The sequence below is a fragment of the Ochotona curzoniae genome, unplaced genomic scaffold, assembly GCF_017591425.1.
Source record: "Ochotona curzoniae isolate NIBS_2020 unplaced genomic scaffold, NIBS_Ocur_1.0 contig_2692, whole genome shotgun sequence".
NCBI classification, from domain to species: domain Eukaryota; kingdom Metazoa; phylum Chordata; class Mammalia; order Lagomorpha; family Ochotonidae; genus Ochotona; species Ochotona curzoniae.
The window spans coordinates 19,765,773-19,785,839 of NW_024465556.1; the positions used below are offsets into that span (position 1 = coordinate 19,765,773).

Here is a 20,067-nt window from a genome sequence, read left to right on the forward strand (position 1 = left end):
GACATGGGTGATTCCTGGAACCAAGTGACTAGAGAAGATGCTGGCAGGAATGGCAGCTGTAAACACAGTTCTTTGTGGAATCATCTTTGCTTTACAACAGAACAACAGGGGCAGGCAGGCAGGCAGGCAGTTGGTGTAATAGTTAAGATGCCTGTATCCCATATTGAAGTGCCTGAGTCCCAGTTGCAGTTCAGCTGTCCATCTCATCCCAGCTTCCTACTAATGCCAAGTCTGGGGAGAAGTAGGTGATGGCTTAGGCAGTAGCGTCTAGCCACCTAGCTGGGGGACCTTTGAGCACCAAGCTCCTGGCCTTTGTGGCACACAGTGTTAGCTGTTGTATGCCGTTTGGGATGGCTGATCTCTATTTGTCTCTCTTTCTTCTTTCCAAATAAGTAAATAAATAGAAAACAAACAAACAAAAACCTGAGACAATGGAGCTTCCTCTTTCTTTCTCTTTTTCTCTCCTCCCAGGCCCTTGATGGACCAGAAAAAAAAAAAACAAATGCCCATGTTCTCCACCCAGCTTTCTCCGTTTAGTGGTGTCTGAATGTGCAGGTGATTGCTGCAATTAAGACATAGGGAGGAAAAATATTTAATGTTTTTTAAAGTTAGTTAGCCTGGTGGTACATGTGTTGGGAGTTGGTGAAGCAAGTGTGCGGCTTCTCCACGCATCCCCAAGCGCTGCAGTCAAACGAATCAATCCAGCCTTGTGAGGGGGCAACCATTGCCTTGTGGTTATGTTTGTGTAAAGTCTTGGGGTCTTTGATCAAAGAATGGCATTTCAGGCCAGGCTCTAATCCCCACTGCCTGAAGATGTTTAAATGGGTTAAAAAAAAAGTTGATAACAGCTGGGATTTAAATTTGCCTTTGCACAGCTTTTGTTTTGAAAGGACTCCTATTATCCGTGGCTTCCCTTTTCGGGGGGGGCGGGGGATAGATGGATCATTGGGTAAACCAAAAAGGGAAAGAGGGAATGGGGAGGAAATGGGCGGAGACTCTGAATTAATCTTCTGGGGAAGAATGTTTGATCAGCGGGGAAGATGGAAACCTCTGATGCTGACAGCAGGCCCCTTTCTGACAAGGGTGTGATTGGCACCTTTGAAGCTTTGGTCGGGGAGCCAGCGTCCAGTGGGTCGGAGCTTCCTCTGTCTGTGGGTGGTGGTGGTAATAATGTGGCAACTGGAAGGATTAATTGCGGACAAGCAGCAGGATTACGAGGAGGGCTCCTGAGCTCCAAAGGAACAGTTCGAGGAAAGCCTCTGATCTGTCAGCCTTAGAGGAAATTAGTGGGAGCAGACTCGAGCAGGCTTTAAAAAAAAAAAGGCATTTAGGATATTAAAGCGAAATGCAGAGAGGATATTGAAATAGGGCAAAAGAGCAGGGAGTGCTGGGGATAGTCCCCTGCCTCCTGCAGGGACGTTTGGAGGTCTGTCCAGATCTCACAGCGCCACCTCTTCCTGCTGCCGTGTAGGGAGTGTACTTCTCCTGCTGCATGACAGGGGAGAGTTGCCATGTCTTCAGAGCAGCACCCAGGTTTCTGGGTAAACCTTGGCGTGCTCAGCCCCGCCTTTTGGTTCCAGAATGTCCTGACACACAGGCTGCTGGTATAATTTTAAAACAAGTCAGAGCATTAGTGACACTCTATCTGCATCAGCTATCTATTGTATATTTTACTTCTTACCCTTCTGGTTCAAGTCAGGATGTTGCCAATAAATCCTGTGATACCATTAAAGAGGCCATTCATCACGCTTCCTAATGTGATTAATCAAGATACACCACAGTACCCTTAAAATGAGATCATTTTGATAAATCATGTATGACATGAAAAGACTTTATTCCTTTTAAGTGCAATTTAGACTGTAATTTTTTCCCTCATTTATGATTCATGGGAGAAACATGGATAAAATTCCCTTGCACAGTTACACCTTATCTACAGCAATAACTCAAAACTGCTTTTAGATGAAAATTCAGGGTCTTATTCACCAAAGCTGAATGCCAGCTCATTATTTTCTGGCATTCAGTAGTCCAAAAATAATGTCTGCACATTAAGCAGCGTTCTCAAAAAGTTGGAATTGGCTAGGCACCAGGCACATCAATTACACTCCGTCATCCTTAATAAGGAAGAAATATCAGATGTCCTCTTGGAGTTTTTCTGAATCAGTAATGCTCAGCCTTCACCTTCCCAACTTAGAATGATTTGGAAACAAAAATGGTGGCAACAGAAAAGTTTGGGGCTTCCAGCTGCTCCACATTGCCTGGAGTGCAGAAGAGGTCATTCCCCCTCGAGAATTCCAGCTCTATTTTCCAGCCTCCCCTAGCCTTCGTAGTTCCCTAGTGAAAGTCCCGTTTTGTTAGGTCTGTGTTCTAAGCTGTTGTGTCTGTGACGTGGGCTTTCCCCTCGCAGCTGTCACAATAATTTGGGAAATGATATTCATAACCTCCAATAGAAAAAATAATTTGAAAATATGCCTTCTGGTGAGATCCATCAAGTTTAAGGTCACATTTTTTTTTGGTTAAAAGGCAGACACTGATGCTATTCATTAAACTGAAAAATGTCTTGTTTTCCACTAATATTGAAATAAACCCTGGCTGAATGTGAAGTCACGCTGGCACGCACTTAGATAAAAAGCAAAGGGAAAGCACAGATATATTTAATCTGGACACGTGAAGTCAACAGAGCCGTAGGTCTCTCTGCAGCAGGGAAGATAAACTGAAGCAAATCACGTCGTAGCACAAGTTCTTGTGCTTCTTCTGGGGGGTGAAAGCGTTTAAAGACAGACTCAGGCACCTGTGGATGAGGAAAGGGCCCGTCTGTCTGTCAGGTTCTCAGGGATTCATTTCGCCAAGTGCATCAGATCGGGTATTTGTACTCACGTGGCACCAAAATATTTCTGCCTCCTCATATCCACCTAGCACAGCAAGACCAACAAAACCAAAGACTATCTGGATTATCATATTTGTGATGATAGACACTGTGCCCTAACCAGACAGGAAGGGACAACAAAGATTCACTTTTAAATAAAATTTCCCATTTTATTTATTTACATATATTTCGTTTGACCTTTAGAGTGAGTTAAGGGTCTAAGCCCATTAGGGCTGTACTTGTCTTGCAGTTTCTGTTTTACAGTTATTACTTTTCTTTTTACTAAAGAGATTGGTAGGTTTGAAAACTTATGTATCTCATTAAAGTTTCCTAGCTCTTGCCACACTCAGCAAATCTCTAAAGAATGCAAGTTCAGAACATAAATATTTTAAGGCCCCATAAAATTGGCAGTGAATATTTTTCCCTGTTTAATACCATATTTGTTTTATTCTGGTTTACTACCATGATTATATTTTCCAAAGCGGCTTTTAATACAATACACAATTATTTCATACAAGGTTGGGCAGGTCACCTCATTAAGTCCGCAAAGATCAGGCATCTAGTGAGCCTCATAGATAATCATGCATTTATTCCCACTTTAAATGGCTCTTCTAAATTGTTGCAAGTTGTTGATCAGCAGAACAGACTCCACAGTTGGAAGGTTAGTGGGGCCAAAGGATCTGGCCCTAACACCTCAAGCAGAGGCAGCTGTGGTGTGTCCGTAGCGGTACCCTGCCACCTGTTGGCTTTGCTTACACATGACAGGGTATTGATGTCCGTCCCAGTGGCGCGGTAACCCTCTCTGACCCCTGTCCTAGTGCATCACTCCTGTGAGGGAAGAAGGGACCTTTGAGAATTCCAGGCCTCTTGATTTCCCCCATCACTCATTTCTTGGGCCACATGTTTCTTCTGCTAATGTTGAAAATTTATGGCTGAGCACATTAAGGGCAGCGCAAGTCCTTCCCTCCTCCTGGATTCTTTCAGAGTTTCCTGTCACGAGGAAATCCAGGCAGACGTGTCCTCGGCGGATTGCATGTGACAGTGTCTGCTTATACCTCAGGAATCCGAGGCATGATGGATAAACTGTCAGTTTTGAAGGATGGTGTTTTCTCCGTATTTCCATTATGAACCAGGCTGTCATCTCCTAATAAATTTCTTGCATTGGTATCAGTTTATTTTTACAAGCAGAAGGTCTGATGTATTTGGTAAAAGCTCTGACAGCATGTCTGGCCTAGCTTCAGAGAGCTGGCGCACTGCATGTTGGAAAGCTAGTTTGGTTCCAAGGACAGAACTTGACCTGCTACCCTTGAGAATAATAATAATAATAATATAATGAAATAAAATAAAAACTGAGAGGAAGAGAGACACTTGAGGCAGGTTCCTTTTTTTAAGCCATAATAAATCAAGGCTCGAGGAGTAAACGTGGAATAAGATTTTTAAGACCATCCTACAAACTCAAATGAGATATGCCAAATGTAGCTGTTCATTAAAGGCTGTCAGGCTATCTCATTAACAAAATGAATGTGTGGTGGGTTTGGATTGCTAGGAGTTTAGGAATCTCACTTTTTCTCTTAAAAGAGATCTCAGTGGTGCTTTTCTGTGTGAAAGGAGCAAGTTCATTCAAGTCATCACTATATCCCTATTTTGGCTACCATGGAGGATGGCAAAAACTGTACAAATTGGTTCTGTCTAGAGAAGCTTCAGGTCTTGTTGAAGAGGTTAGGATGCTATTACAAACTAGACTGAAGTCAAGCCAAATTACAATCATGTTCAGTCTGCAGTAGCTGAGATCATGGTCTCTTACTGGAATCTTTGGAGAATCAGCGCTGCATCTTAGCAGTTGGAACAGTGGGCCACTGGTTGCAAACCAATGGTTGGGCTTCTGTGCTCCCCCTGACACACCAGTCCGCAGAACCTAAATGGGAGTTTGGTCAAGTAATTTTATTTCTCTTATCCTCAATTTCCTCTTCTATAAACCAGAATCAGAGGTTGTAACTCCTCTGTGGAACAGGTATGATGATGAGTAAATTAACATGTGGAAAGCATTGGAGATAGTCTCAATCCCAAACTAGGCACTGGTGCCAGCTGTGTCTAATGGCCCTGCACCTCTTTGTCCATAACATGACCGTGGCCATCACTGCCATTTTACTGTCTGGAAAGGTTTGGCTTCAGGCATTGATGTGAACTTCCCAAGTTTCTGCAGTCAGCAGGTAACTTGAATCGGCACCAAAACACACTGGATGATAGCGAATGGAGAAGATGGTTTGCAAGTTACAGGTAAGTCGAGGTGGAACTCCTTTCAGCGTATTGAGTTGTTTTCTTACAGCTATTCCCGTTCCTAGATGGTGAAATTGTTCCTTTTTCCATAGCTCCCCACCAAGTTGAGATGTTACTAGGTAATGGTTTTATGTAATGATGTGCCAATATATGTTTAATAGATCTCTGAAGAAAGAAGTAATTTCTAATATGTATAAGGAGTATTCAAAAAGTTTGTGGAAAACATGAATTCTGAAGCATTCTTTCACCGATGTAAACACCTTTTAATTTCTTTTCCCATGAGCTTCTGAAATAGTCTTTTTAATGTTTAATTTTTTCACATATAAAATATATATATATATATATAGAACAAAATTGACAAAAATTAGGCTTGTAGTGTTTGAGTGACTTTAGCCACACTCCTGTGACTTCCTTTTTGGCTCTGATTGCAACTGATGAACGAGAGTGGTTAGCACAGCGAAGCTGCTTGTTCTTCCCTTTGCCCTAACGTGCATGTCAGGTCACTCCCTGCTGGCATGAGCAATTGCTTTGCCGAATAGAAGAATACTTTTGGAGTGTTTGAAGAATGTGTCCTCAATTCCTGTATGAATCACAGTATCATGGTAATAGTCATAATATCTTTTAGAGCTTAATCTACATCATTAATATTTTCTCTATCACTTCACTAAATTTCAGAAATCGTACTGATAAATTAAGCCTTGTTTTTGTAGTGTCAAACTCTCCTCTTTGGCCAATGTCAGGCTACTGAAGTGAAATTACCAAGTTAGGATGTGCTTGGTATTTCCACCGTAGAAACAGACTAGATCAAAATAATTTCAGCAACATTAGTGATAGTAAAATTTTGTGAAATAGTTAGGACATGATGAGTTTGGGTGTGTGTTATCTTTACTTTTGGGGAAAAAAATGTTTTGTTAGAAAGAAAGAGTTTTTTTTTTTTTTTTTTCTCTATCTATTCATTCTCTTCTCAAATGCCTGCAGTAGTTAGGACTGGGCTGGGTGGCAGGGATCTAACTGGGCCATTCCCTGCTTCCTCCCTAGGGGGCGCTGCATTAGCAAGAAGCTGCAATGAAGAGCAAAGCAAGGGCTTGAACCCCCCGCTATCTAATGAAGGATGCAAGGTTTAAATACTGTACCAGATGCCTGAGATAATTCAGAACTGCATATAATTATGAATGATGCCCGGATTTAACAAGACTCAAAATCCCCCTAATCAACCGTTCATTCTGTAGAGCTGATCTAGGTCAGTTCTGGCCCTCCACTGGTAATGTGAACCCAACAGGTGAAAGAGACCTGAAATGCTCCTATGTCCACATTGCACAGATACTCAGTTAGTAATGTGTCAGGTTCTTTCTACAGCAGGCCACAAAATGCTCATTTTAGTGTGAATTGAGTAATGCCGCACCACAGGTATATTCCCTGCCTTTCAGTGTACATCATATAAACCTTGTTGACTTTATCAAAATCATTTGAACATCAGATTCATTGTACATTTGTTGGGATTGAAGCTATAGCATCCAGTCCGAATACTTGAGCCATTCCCTGCTGCCTCTCAGGTGTGCATGAGCAGAAAGCTGGATGAGAATCAGGATGGGGCTCAGATCCTAGCGCTATGTTGTGGGCCGGAAGCTTCCCTAACAGCAGCTTCACCTCTATACCAATGCCTACCCGCCCCTACCTTCTTTCTTTTCTCCCTCTATCTTTCCTTCTACCTCTTCGTCAGCTTTTCATAATAGTTTGGAAATACTCTTGATAGAATATGTGTTCCTTTGTGTTCAGTCCTGGTATGTTAAAACTTTGGGACTTTAATTCTTAAATAGATTAGAAGCCATGGCATATTGAAGTTAAAGAAAAGCCAACCTAACAAACATTTGTTGATGTCTGCTTATTATTTCCTTTGCAGATTTCACGTAGTTAAAAATCATAGTTTATGTATAATGATATTCACTGTGTTCACTTAATATTATGTGATGAAGTTTGCATGTTTCTCTGAGTTTTATTTAGCCACCATATTATGGTAATTTATGGTAGAGTTCAGTATTTAGATATTCTGGCTTTTTTTTTTCTTTTCATTACGTCAATATTGGCTAGAGATCCTCTGAAAGCCATTACTCTAGGTGATTTGTAAGATCCTTTCCAGCCCTTCCTCTCTGTGTTTTTTATTTATGTAAAAACCTCAATACTGTTCCTTTTGTAGATTTTTCCTTCCCTTCCTGCCTGCTTTGCCCCGCCCTCCTTCCCATAGCTATCCCTGAACTGCTGAGGGCCAGTGATCTTAGGTGACATTTGGAGGACTGGCAGAGTTGAGGCTCTGACAATGAGAGAAAAACAGCGAAGAACTTCTGGGTCCAGCATTCAAAAGGCTGTCTTATTCCAGAGGAGACTTAGGCACAGCCCTCTCCTAGCCGCTGTCCTCTTCTCTGGCCAACTTCTGACCTGAACAATCCCATGCCTCCCTCCCTTTTCCGGATGCGCAGCTGCTCCTGGGGATTCTTTTCAACCTCCTGGTTATAGGCTCGTGCTCATCCCTACCCTGCATTTTTATTTTCCTCTCAGGTTTTTGGCTTCCAGCTCTGGACAAGATACAAACCACCCTTTCTTGCCTACTCAGTCCATCTGTCATTGATGATTACTCTCTCACATTCCCCTGATGGGTGTGGAAACTTCACCTTGAGCACGGCAGTTTGCCTGAGCATTCTGGATGGTTCTTTAGTTGCTTGAGGTAATTCATCAGAAGACAGCACATCTTTATTTTGTGATAATAGTGGTATGGAGTTTTTTGGTCTTTGACTTTAATTTATCTTACTTAGCTTTTGTGTGTTGGCTTCCTCTTGCATTTCTGGCTGGATGTTGGATGCCGGAGTTGACAGTCTAATTGACTTCAGAAAGTAAATATAGTTCATCACCAAAGCTAGCCATTAACATGAATAAACCAGTAAGGCTATATAGTTATTGTCACATGTTCAGATGTCATAGTAGAAGTCAAGGGTGAGATTCTGTAACTAAGGCAGCAGACGAAGGTCATGTTAAAAGTTGGAAACTCCATGCAACCAGTAGTAATCATGGTGCTTGAGATGAATAAGACGCGGCAAGCATCCTCCTTTTGTGTTCCTTGTTATTCTTCACACAGGGTCTAACATATAGTACATGGTTATTAAGTACTTGAAAACTAAATGAGTGATGCTTTTTCTTATGAGAGAAAAATAAGTGTTTTTAGAAGAGTCAGCTTTATACCATGGTTGGGAAGAATGAATTGTGATGAAAAGCGAAGATTGCTTTTACTTGAAAGAAGCTGACAAATTTCCCAGACCTGGGATCGCTTGCTGCGGCGTATGATTTAAGGGTGAGTGAGCATGCCCAAGCGTTCCACTTGAGCTGAGTGATGGGGAATGAGTTGTGGAGCTGTGGTCTTAGGTGGTATTTTGTGAAAAATAGTGGGAGATTTATGGCTATTAAACAACTTTGTAGCTGCCCTCTTCTTGTTTTGAAGCCTGCCAAGTGTCTCTTCCTGTGGTCTGTATCATGTTCCTTCAGGGCCTCTGGGATGCACAGTAGTACCTGCTGGGCTGCTGTGATTGTGCAATGGCACCCATCAGGGAGGGACCCGAATTTTAACGTGTGTATCTGAAGACACTGTTTTACAGTTACAGAAAACTGAATCTGCTTTATGGAATAACCAACTGGAATTCTCACTCTGCAAGTCTCATGTCGAGGGAACTGTGCCTTCATTGATTCGTTTTCAAGCAGGTTGCCAAAACTCTACCTTCCTTCTTCCTACATTATGGAAATTGCAGAGTGCAGTATATTAGTGACTATTACCATTATTGATGGGAATTTTTAAAAATCAGTAACTCTTCAACTGTCAGTAAGAGAAGAGTAGAGAAGCCTTCAGTGTGCTCTGACAGATCTGCAGAAAGACTTCCAAGGCTATTAGGAATTTGTCAAGTTTGGCGGGAAGGGACTATGTGTTTGGCATTACCACCTTATTCCTGTTTTATAGTTCATCAGCAGCAGCTTTAGAGGAAATGGGAATGAGATATTTCATCACAAAAAGCCAACCAGAAATAGTGTTAAATCCGGGTAATGCAAGTAGTAGAGCATTGTTAGAGGAAATTTCCTTTTATGGGATCCTAGCAACACAGGACGGCCTGGATCATCCAAGAAACACAAGGCTGTTGTTTTGGGGGGCACTTTTCATGTGTAATTTTGAGAACTGTCAAAAATGTAGGAAAGTTGAGTGAAATGGAACATGTATAGCTGCCAACCAGTAGTTATAGTTTCTATTTTTATGTATTTGTTTCTATATGCACGTGTGTGTATATATATATAGTTACTTGAAATGAAATTACCCTAATTTTCAATTTTGTTGGGTATTGCTGAGTTACTCTATAGTGTAGTTTTTTCCTACTGGTTGGGGGAAGAGGACAGTAGTTTCCTTCCCTTTTCACTGTCATTTATTGTGAGATTGAAAAGTTTGGTAATAATATGACAAAAGAAATCTCCTTTAATTTGCATTGGCCTTCCTACTGGCAAATTGGATCAAATCTGCTTGTTAGCCCTTCAGGTCTTTTCCTGTTTGAATTTTTTAAATGATTACCATTCATTTAGATATTTGAGCCTCGATAATCTTGAAAATACAAATTTACCCAAATTTCCTATTCTCAACTTGTGTGTCTCTACTTAGTTCACAGGTAAAAAAAAAAATGGCATTTAAATGTTTCTGCTTACATGTCTATGATTTCAAGCTTAATGTACTATGAATGTGTTCCTTCAGTTTCAAGGTCATTTCTTCATTCCTTGACAGATAGTGTGAGAATTTAAAACATCATCTTGTCTACTTTTTTTTTTTTTACATGATTTCTGTGTTTTTCTCTGATCTGTGCTTGTGGGTGTGAGGTTTAGAGTAAGTGAACATCTCTGTTGAAAAAGTCACATGGGCTTCCTTTAGACGCATGTCAACTCGTGGAGTCTAAAGTTGGAATGTGATATCTATGAGTCCCACCGGAAGTCAGACTTGTTCGAGTTTATAAATAAACACTGAGCAGGAGAGTAATTGTTGACTGTATACTGATCATTGCAGAAACAATGCCACATACACCATTTTGCTCTGGTAATTGAACTGAAACTAAATGGCTGTCTTACTTTTGGTTTTAGAAAGATAATGTTTTGCACAGTCAGGTATTTGCTCAAAGGTAGCATTTCTTTCAGCAGTTTTAGGAGGAGCTGTCATCAAACTGTCAGCAGCTCAAATGGTGATTAAAAAGAACTAAAAAATATCGCCACATAGCGTTCTGAAACTTGCTGGAGTTGAGGGTTTCTTTTAGCGATGATGTGGACCAGAAACCTTGATGATGGAGGACAAGCTCCAACTTGTTAGGAAGGAAGGAGGGAAGGCACACCAATAGAAGTTGATCCTCATTTCCCTTGTTTCACGTGTCTTACCAAGTGGCCTGATGCAGTCTTTAGAACAGTATCATTGCATTTGATCCATCACATAGACATTAAAGAACCCTTGAATACCGATCTCTAATCTTATTTGTTAATGAGTTTCCTGACTTTTTTCATTCTTGCAACATCCTAAATGTCTAATGATCAAGTACATAGTGAGTCTTTGCTACTTTATAAAAGCTTTCCCTTGGATACTGAGCTTTTGTTTTTCAGTGCCCTCTCCACTTGGTTTGAGCTTTAAATATCATATATTTGCCTTGGCGCTGGAGTGAAGAAATGCTACCTGCAGTCTGTTTCTATCTGGGGAATGGCTTCTGATCTTACTCCATTCAGAACTCCTTCCATAAGGCTCCAGTGAAAGCCGCTTAATCAAACATCTCAAATGTCAGAAATGGAGTTTAAAGGGTTTTTCTAGCAAGTAGGTCTAATCTGCTACTTAGTTTTGATTCCCACAATGTAGGTAATCTCTTTTGAGAAAAGGCTTGCTTCCAGCAGTGCAAATATATCCCATCGAGTGTATTTCCTATGCCGGAAAGAAAAATGTAGTGCTAATGAAATTTACTTTTTCGTGGAGCTTGGAAATTTTGTAAGCTTAGGATTTTGATCCTAGCAGATGTTCTTTTTTGGATATTAAAAAAAATTTCATTTGATTTGGAAATATGACTTGGGAATTGCCATGATAATGCTTCTTAGCAACCACACTCTGAATGTGACATGCTGGTCACTGGTGTGAGGGACAGCAGCCTCCCAGACCATGAGGACATAGAGTTGGGGGCCAAGGCAGAAGAGAGGTAGCAGCTTGGGCCATGCAGTTGCAGGTTTAAAGAGCTGTGTGTGAGCAGTGCTAAGGCTGCTCACAAACATATATTTTGTGATATCATGTCATTTTCTTTTGGGCCTTGGAATAACAAAGGTTTATTGATAACCACTGTATAGGCTGAGCATCCTTAATGGGATTAATGGAAAATCTGAGTGCTCCCCGATCTGAAGCTTTTGAAGTGCTGACATAGAGCCACATGTGGTATATGCCACAACTGACCTCTAGTAACAGGTCAAAATCGTGACTTTGGTACATTAAAAACAATATATAAAATTAAATCTGGGCCACACATTTAAAGTACATGTAAGACATAACTGGATTTTTAAATTTTGATGTGGGACCCATCCCCAAGATACCGTGTTATTTATGTGCACATATTAAAATGTTTGAAAAAAAATCCCACATCCAAATTACATCTGGTCCCCAGCATTTCAGATAAGGGATTCTCAAGCTGTGTGTCAAATCCAAATTTCAAATGGACTTCTCAGTGCTATTGGTAAACTTGGCCAGAGCCCCAGTGCTCAGTGCTAGTGGTAAACTCGGCCAGAGCCCCAGTTCTCAGTGCTAGTAGTAAACTCGGCCAGAGCCCCAGTTCACACAGGCTGCAGAGGCATGTTGGCCTTCCCAAGTCGTGGAGTCAAGAAGCTCACCCTGCTTGCTGGTCTCTGTAACAGTTTGCCTTACTTTGTGGGAATTACTAGAGGAAGACCTGGGCTAGAATATGCCTTCAGAGTTAGTCTCTCTCTTTCTCTTTCTCTCAAGATTTATTTTTGTTTGAAAGAGATTTACAGAGAGGAGAGGAAAGAGAGAGAACATGCCCTTCAGTCTATGGGTTCACTCACCAAATGACCCCAGCGGCCAGAGCAGACCCCGTCCAAAGCCAGGAGCTTTTTCCAGATCTTCTATGTGGGTTCAGAAGCCCAAGCATTTGGGCCATCCTCTGCTGCTGTTCCAGTCCATAAGCAGGAAGCTGGAATAGTGGAATAGTAGGGACTAGAGCCGGCACCTGTATGGGATCCTGACATTGCAGATGGAGAATTAGCCTGCTGAGCCACTGGGCCAGGCCCTCAGCTTGTCTCATTCACTTTTTGTTCGCTTTTCAGTTTGGTGCAGTAAACAAGCCATCTCCTTGTCCTGGAGCCCAGCCCCATATTCTGAGGCCACTCAAAGCACGATGTGCTACCCTATCCACAAAAGCATGTCCATCAAAGACAAACTTTGCTTCCTAGGCAGAATCTCAGGGGATGGTATCCTAGACTCTGATTCCAGGGGGCCAACTGGCAGATGAGCATTTTTCATTACTTCATGGAGACATTGTTCTTTGTCTTCCAGGTTTCCAGTGAGGATGTCATTCCCTCTCCAGAGCGCCACTACACACCGCTGCCTTCTGCCTCCAGGGAGCTCACCAGTCATCGAGGTAGGAACTCGGAGTTTATTGCTCTCAGTGGTGGCACTGGAGGGGCGGTTGGTCACATGGAGCACTGAGCTCATTGGTGTCGCGACGCCTCTTTACAAGGAATACCAGGGCTTTTTTAAGTCCTTGATGAGAAAACCATACCTGTGAAACCCAGTGATTTTAACCCATATTAAACAGAATTCAGTAGCGGTCTACTGGGGAGGCATATAAATCCACAGTACAATATAATTTTGAAAGTTTTTTTTCCTTTTAATAAAGAGATTATCGTAACTTAACAATTACCCAGGAACTCATTACCCCCTGCCACAGTAATGGGGAGAAATTGGGAAACTTGCTAATATTTGTGAAAGTATCATTATTTGGAAGTATAATAGTTGAAATCTGTAATTTCAACGTGAATGAACTGCACATTACAGCTAAAGGGAATTCCAATTTGCCTGGCAGCCTTGGAGACAATCTGTGTGTTGTTTGTGCTGAATTGCTCCTAACCTCGAAATGTTGATTTACTTTCTTCATTTCTTCCAATGCTTCAAATTCCTACTGCCATTTCTGGAGCCTTCAGATTCAAAGCAGTCAAAATGCTGCGAAAGAATAACGCTTGAAAACACCTTCACTGTAGGCTGGCCCTTTGGGTCAAGGACTGTATGATTGTCTTAGCTAGAATTGATAGGGGTAGGAGAAGGCCTTGCGGTGCAACCTGTTTACCCTGTTTTGTCCTAGTTGTGACTGCAGCTATGTTTCTTAATTGTGGATCTGTCTTCTGAGGTTTAATTGAGAAGGATGAACACACTTTAAATGCTATTTCCCCAAGCAAGAAATACCCTGTAGGGAACACTGAATAAAGGCTGTCTCCGGCTTGTTTGAGCTCCATTGCAAGATGTGCACGTCAGAGGAAAGGAGAATGAGAACCTGGCAGAGTCATCCATTTGAGGGGACATGGGGATTCAGAGTTGAGGGACCACCAGTAGTCTGCAGGAAGTGACCAGGAGCAGAATGCACAGCTTGAAGGATCTGTCATCTGGACCTGTGTTCCAGACTTGATGTCTGGGCTTCAGTAGAGCTTTTCTACATGTATATGTTCTTAGATTTAAAGAAGATTTGATTGTGATGCCCTTCATTAAGTATGTTTTGTGAAAATCAGTTTTGCTGTAAGTCAGGGGCTATGCATAGCTGCTAATTTGTCTTCTGAGTGGTATGAGGGGCAGGACTCCTTCGCTGAATGTTTTTGTGAAAATCTAGAATGGGTGCCTTTAGACACTGCTCCCTGTTTTTGCAAATTGTCCTAGGCAGGTAGTACCGCATAGAGAGAGAGCAACAAGTTAACTCTTACATTAGCATCATATCCCCATGGGTTTCTTTATTGGCTTCTTCCATTTGAATGAGGAAGGTTTTACTCTGAAGCTGATGCCGTGGGACTGAAGTCTCGCAGACCTCTGGCCCCCTTGTAAAAGGTCTATCTGGCCATGAAATTGGGATTACATATTGGGAGGATGTGATCTGATAAATGATGATCATCAGGCATAGGGTAACTATTATCTGCCATGTTAGCACTCATAAGAGCAACTCAAGCCTTAAAGAAATAGATGATAAGGCAAGGAGTCATAAAGGCATTTGTATAAAACGTGGAAAATGTGAATATGCAAATAACATGTAAAAAAAAACCACAAAGTAGCTAAAGTAATGATAGGTGGCCTTGATGAGATCAAGGCCCAGCTTCAATGGAATCACATACATACACGCACGCACAAATGTTGTATAGAGGGAGCCAAAAGTAGACATCTCAGTATTGCTGAGGGACCTCTGTCCACATTCCACACTGGTGGTGTGATCTGTACTTAGGACTTGGGTGCTGAAAAAAATCAAGTCTGCAACATGACATGATGTTCTCTGGCCATGAGGAGAGCAAAAATGAGAAAACCAGAAGTTCATTAAAAGTGGTTATTGGATCATTCCCTGGATGGGCAAAGATAACACTAGTCTATTTCAGCTTATGAATCATACACAACAAGAACCATTTTTCTGGCCCCCAAAATGAAATCATGAATGCTCTGCTGTTTCTGTATTGAAGACAAGTACTCGGCTACACTGTGTTTCTCTAATCACTGGATGAATGAGTGCCGTCTGTTAGTACCCAGCTGCGAACGGCTAGCAGGCATTTATGCAGAAAGGATCTTTCAGTGGTGCAAAGGTAAATGACATCAATTCCTTCCTGGGTGAAACCTTTCATGGTGACTGAAATACCGTCACTAAAATCATAACTGAAAGTTCTATTTGAAAATAATTTTTGATTCATCCAGTTCCCAATCTCTTTTCATTCCGCACCAACAGCTACAAAAACTGGTGGGCAGTGGTTCATGTGCAAATTGCTGTTTTTCCATACGTGCCGTTTCCCCTTTGCTTGTCCTTTTATGTAACTTCCAATGTCGAGTGTGCTGGGCCTGAGATTCTGGTTCTAGGAAGTTGGATCCAAATGCAAAGGAAGTCTCTGGTTCTGACTAATGGTCAGGACAAGGGGGACCCTCTTTCTCCATCTGTAGTTTACAATGAGCCCATCTAGCACAGGCACAGTAATGCACAGAGCTTCTGGCATAGAACTTTGCCTGACCTGAGCTCTATTGATTTTACCCTTTTTTGAGCTACTTAGAATATTTGTTTCTGCCTCCTTAGTGCAGTTGTGCAAACGCTGCTTTGTTGGGATGAAATCAGTATATGTGTGACTTAAATCCTCCACGTGAAAGCTCCTTGGGAGTTTGTATTCTGTTCCACTCTTCTCTTTCACGTCTCTGACTCCTACTCTTCCTTCAGTGGTCACCTTGAATACCACAGCTGCACAGGGTACTCCCCGCATCCTTGCTTGCACATTCATCTCCAGCAAAATTTCCCTGTTGAGCAGCTGTCCTGCCAGCCACTCTAGAACTTTTGGGAGGATTAGAGGAGATGTTCTGTGTTCTTCACTGTGTCTGTAGTGCATGTTACCGGTTCTTGTGCTTGATTGCAGCTCCAAGATGTATTTGGTAAATGAGTGCTAGAAACTGGGGAGATAATTGGTATCTTGTATATCTCTGCAAACTAACTGGATTCCATGTCACATAGGAGACCCATCTTTCTGGAGTTGGGGATAGTGAAGGGAAGAGTGTGCTTCATAGATCTTGACTTGGTGGCTTTCAGAATCTGATTGTCGTGGATAAAAGCCATCAATCTTTGTTTTGAGAAATTTGTTTATTGTGGTAAAAGACACAGAGGAGAGTAGAACTGGTCTTCTGGTCTTCTCTCCACTGGCTGATTCTCCAGTGGTGATAAAGACCAGGGCTGGGCCAGACTGAAGCCAGGATCATGGAGCTCCATTCGGGTCTCCTAAGTGGTTTCAGGGACCCAAGTGCTTGAGCCATCTTCTGACACAGCAGGATGCTGGACCAGAAGCAGAGCATCCAGGATTCAGGATCATTTATAGTATTACCTTGTGACATACAGATAGCAAGTATTATTCCCACTTACCAGAGGAAGATACCAAAAATTAACCAGTGAAACTCTAACAGCAGTGGTACCCATCAGAACTCTGTGCCCTGAGATCCTGGGTCACCCTATTCATACTGGACATGTACAGCCAATGTGGGAAGGGCAAACTGGGGCACTGAGCTGCACAGCAGCATGGCCCACGTGTGTCCACTGCTATTCGTGACTTTGCAGAGTCTGAGCTAAGGCAACATGGAGATGAGGTTTCCATACCAGTGCTGAGGCTCGGGGTTCCCAAGAGCTTGTTGAAGCATCCCAGGGTGGTTCACAGGGCCACCTGAGGAACTCCTGCTGCCTTTTCAGAGTTCTACTCTTGTACAGGTGTCTCTGGAGGGGTTTGCTGGGGGAACTGCTTCCAGTCTACGAGTCGCCCTGCTTGCCTTTCTTATTTTTTTTTAAAGATTTATTTTATTTTTTTTTTTTATTGAAAAGGCAGATATACAGAGAGGAGAGACAGGAAGATCTTCCATCCGATGATTCACTCCCCAAGCGAGCACAATGGCCGATGCTATGCCGATCCAAAGCCAGGAGCCTCTTCCGGGTCTCCCATACGGGTGCAGGGTCCCAAAGCTTTGGGCCGTCCTTGACTGCTTTCCCGGGCCACAGGCAGGGAGCTGGATGGGAAGTGGGGCTGCTGGGATTAGAACCGGCGCCCATATGGGATCCTGGGGTGTGCAAGGCGAGGACCTTAATCACTTGCACCACCGCGCCGGGCCCTCTGCTTGACTTTCTATCTTAAATCCCAAATCAATTCCTGTGCCTCTCTTGGAGGGACTCAAAGCTATACTGTTTCACTGCAAGGGATCCTGGAAAATGGAGTTTCTAGTTCTTCCTCAGTACAGAGAAGACCTGAGCCAAGAGTAATGGTGGTGAAGATCTGGGACATTTGCCATCATCTCACCAATAGCTCTCACCTTGAGAATCCCAGTACAGTCTGTCTGCATGTACAATTTGTAAATTAATTGCAAACCCAGTGACCATCCCTTAATTGTTTCCTGATGCTTCTACAATTTCGACAATGTGCTATAGTTAGCTTGCTACATGAAGAATTATATCATAAATACTTACAAGAAAGAAACAAAAAAATGAAGAGACAACCTTTAGGGTATTTTCTTGGAGATGATAACCCTCGGGTTTGGTCATCGTTGGCATTCCTGCCATTATTTTTATTTTGTTGGTAAGAGCTCATCTTCTGCAACCAGGGGCTTGGACTGTTTGTGTTTGAAATTGATTGCTGGGACTGCCACAGAGTAATTTACATGGCAACTTATCATAATTAGTTATCGTTTGCAGTTTCCTTAATGCAAGTTCCATTTATGCTTAGCGATTGATTTTTCTGTATATCTCCATGAAACTCAATGAATGCTCATGTATGCTCAATGAATGCCATCCAAAAAGAAAAAAAAAAGAAAAAAAAGAAAAACTATGGGTGTTGTTTATTTATATACTTCCAGAAAAACTGTAAATATGTAATGTTTTGATTCAATTCTTCATAGCAGCCAAAGTGAAACAAAAGGGGTATTAAATGGATGCATGTAAAGGCAATGTGGACAAAACTGTTTGGGATGGGGCCATACTAACCAGAAACCTCCGTGCCAGCAACGAGAATATTTTCAACAAGGCCCAAAAAGAGGCTGCTGGATAACTAAATTGTGATGGCAAGGATTCAGAGGCTCTCTGTCTCTTACAGCCAATTATTATTTATTTAGTTTTCCAGATTTTTACCATTATGCCAAGTTAATGCAGAGTATTTGAAAGCCAAGCAGGTTCTGTCATTAGGGCCCAAATAATCCCAGACCCATATCAAAGACATAAGGACATACCATGAGGACCCATACCAAAGACATACGTGCATTTGTTTGGGTTGTCCCAGTCGCCCAACCTTAAGGAGCCATCTTGCCTACAGAGTGTTGGTTCTCACTGGCCATGTTTAAAAAAACAAAAGGGTAAGGTGTCAATGGTTCAAGTGACTTGGCTGAGTAGACCTCACCTGAGATCGGACCTGGTGACTTAGGCAGCCTGCGAATTTATTGCCTTCTGTCCTCCTGAATATCTTGATTAGTTTTTTGAGGGAGTTAAGAATCAAATGACTTCTCAAAAATCAGCACCGGTTCACTGCAGGTTCATTGAGTCCCGACAGATCTTGACTTCCCTGTGATGAGGGGTAGGAGATGAGGAGAAGGAAGAAACTGGATGAAAGTCCCTCCTTCTGGACCATGCCGTCATCTGGGACCCTCAAGAGCAGAGCCTGGGCTCCCCTTTCCTACTTTTTGCCACCACTTTGCCCTGGCAGTGTGGGGGCACCACGTGCAGAGTGCTTATTAGTGCTTTGTAATTATGTAAAATGATTTCCTCTGATGACATTTTCAACAGAACCCATTATTTCAGTTTTCTTTTTCTTCATAATGCTTTTATGGACTTATAATCTTAGGCGGAGTTCTCAGCTGCCGAGAGACACTCAAGTTTTCTTTATTGAATCGAGGTGACTGGTGATTTGACAGTAGTGGTTGACAGGTTTATTTTATCTACGTGGCGATGGGAGTCTATTTTCAGTTTGTGCTCTGTTCCAAAGTAAAAGGACTTTACTAAGTGCTGAATAAATTGTACTTTCCTTTGATTCTAGACCTTGCTGAAATGGTTTAAAAACTCCAGTCTGGGTCATCAAATTCATCTCCCTGCTACTTTGCAGGGTCAATAGCTTGGCTCTGTCCTGAGCTGTGCTGGGTGGATTGGAATGGAAGGTGGGGTAGATTAAAACTTCCGCATATATATAGATAGATGTGCGTGTGTGCACGCGCTGTCTGTGGGGTGGCAGTGATGGAAGAGCAAGCCAAGTGGAATCTGAAGACAGATGAATCTGTTAGACTATTACCAGGACTGGCATGGACTTGAGCCAGAAACTTTAAGCATCTTCCTTTAAGCGTCTGAAATCTGTAGGGTCCATTTTCTCTTTCCCTCCCCCCACCCACTGAGGATGATTTTTCACTTGCAGTCTCTAGGACTGCTTTATTTCTATTCTTTGGGAAGAATTGTGGTGCACTTGTAAACACAGAAGGGTTGTCAACATCTGAATCTTCTGGCCTGGGATCAAAGCAAGGAGAAGGAAAAATGCATCCCATTTTCCCCTGACCTCAGTCACCTTATTTCTGTAAAGTAGAATATTACAAACAATGATCCTTCCTTGAATATAGTGAAAACAAATGAGGACAAAAGATTGTAAAAAGGCACTCCCTCTGTCTTCAAAAATGGCAAACTAGAATTTGCAGGGCGGAAGATTTTAAGTGTGCTTGTGTCTTAGGGTCATGGGCTGCTTCATGTACCTTTTATTACAGGGGAAGAACTGGTACATGGTCAGTTATGACTCAAAAAGTGACATGGGTTTTCTGATTCCCGAAGCTGATCTTTATGTCGTACCTGCTATGTATAAAGTGCACACTGGGGTTTGTGGAACAATCATACATAAAAGAGTATTACCTCTGTGTTTTGGGGATTTATTGTTTCATTGACAAGTTTCCCAAATGAAGGACTATTAGCCAAACAAGGCATCACATGTTTGGAAGTAAGAGTTGAGTTTGCTTGGTAATGGGTGTCAGTGGGTATATTTAGGCAGGCTAAAATGCAGTGGAAACAGAATAGTTAGGCAGGAATGCTTGGAGGATGAGTAGCTGGGGCTTTGAAGAATGCGTGGGGCAAGAGGCAGTAGAAGACGAGATAGGCAATTGCAGAAAAGAG

General features: G+C 42.2%; 1 protein-coding gene across 2 annotated transcripts in view; it reads left to right on the plus strand.

Moving 5' to 3' along the window:
* The window catches only part of LRMDA (leucine rich melanocyte differentiation associated), a 985,984-nt gene that overhangs the window by 791,997 nt on the left and 173,920 nt on the right, over window positions 1-20,067 (plus strand). For both annotated transcript variants that reach the window (XM_040976019.1, XM_040976020.1), the window contains one exon: window positions 12,738-12,822. In XM_040976019.1, coding sequence (XP_040831953.1) covers window positions 12,738-12,822 — 85 coding nt within the window. The remainder of the gene's footprint in view (window positions 1-12,737; window positions 12,823-20,067) is intronic.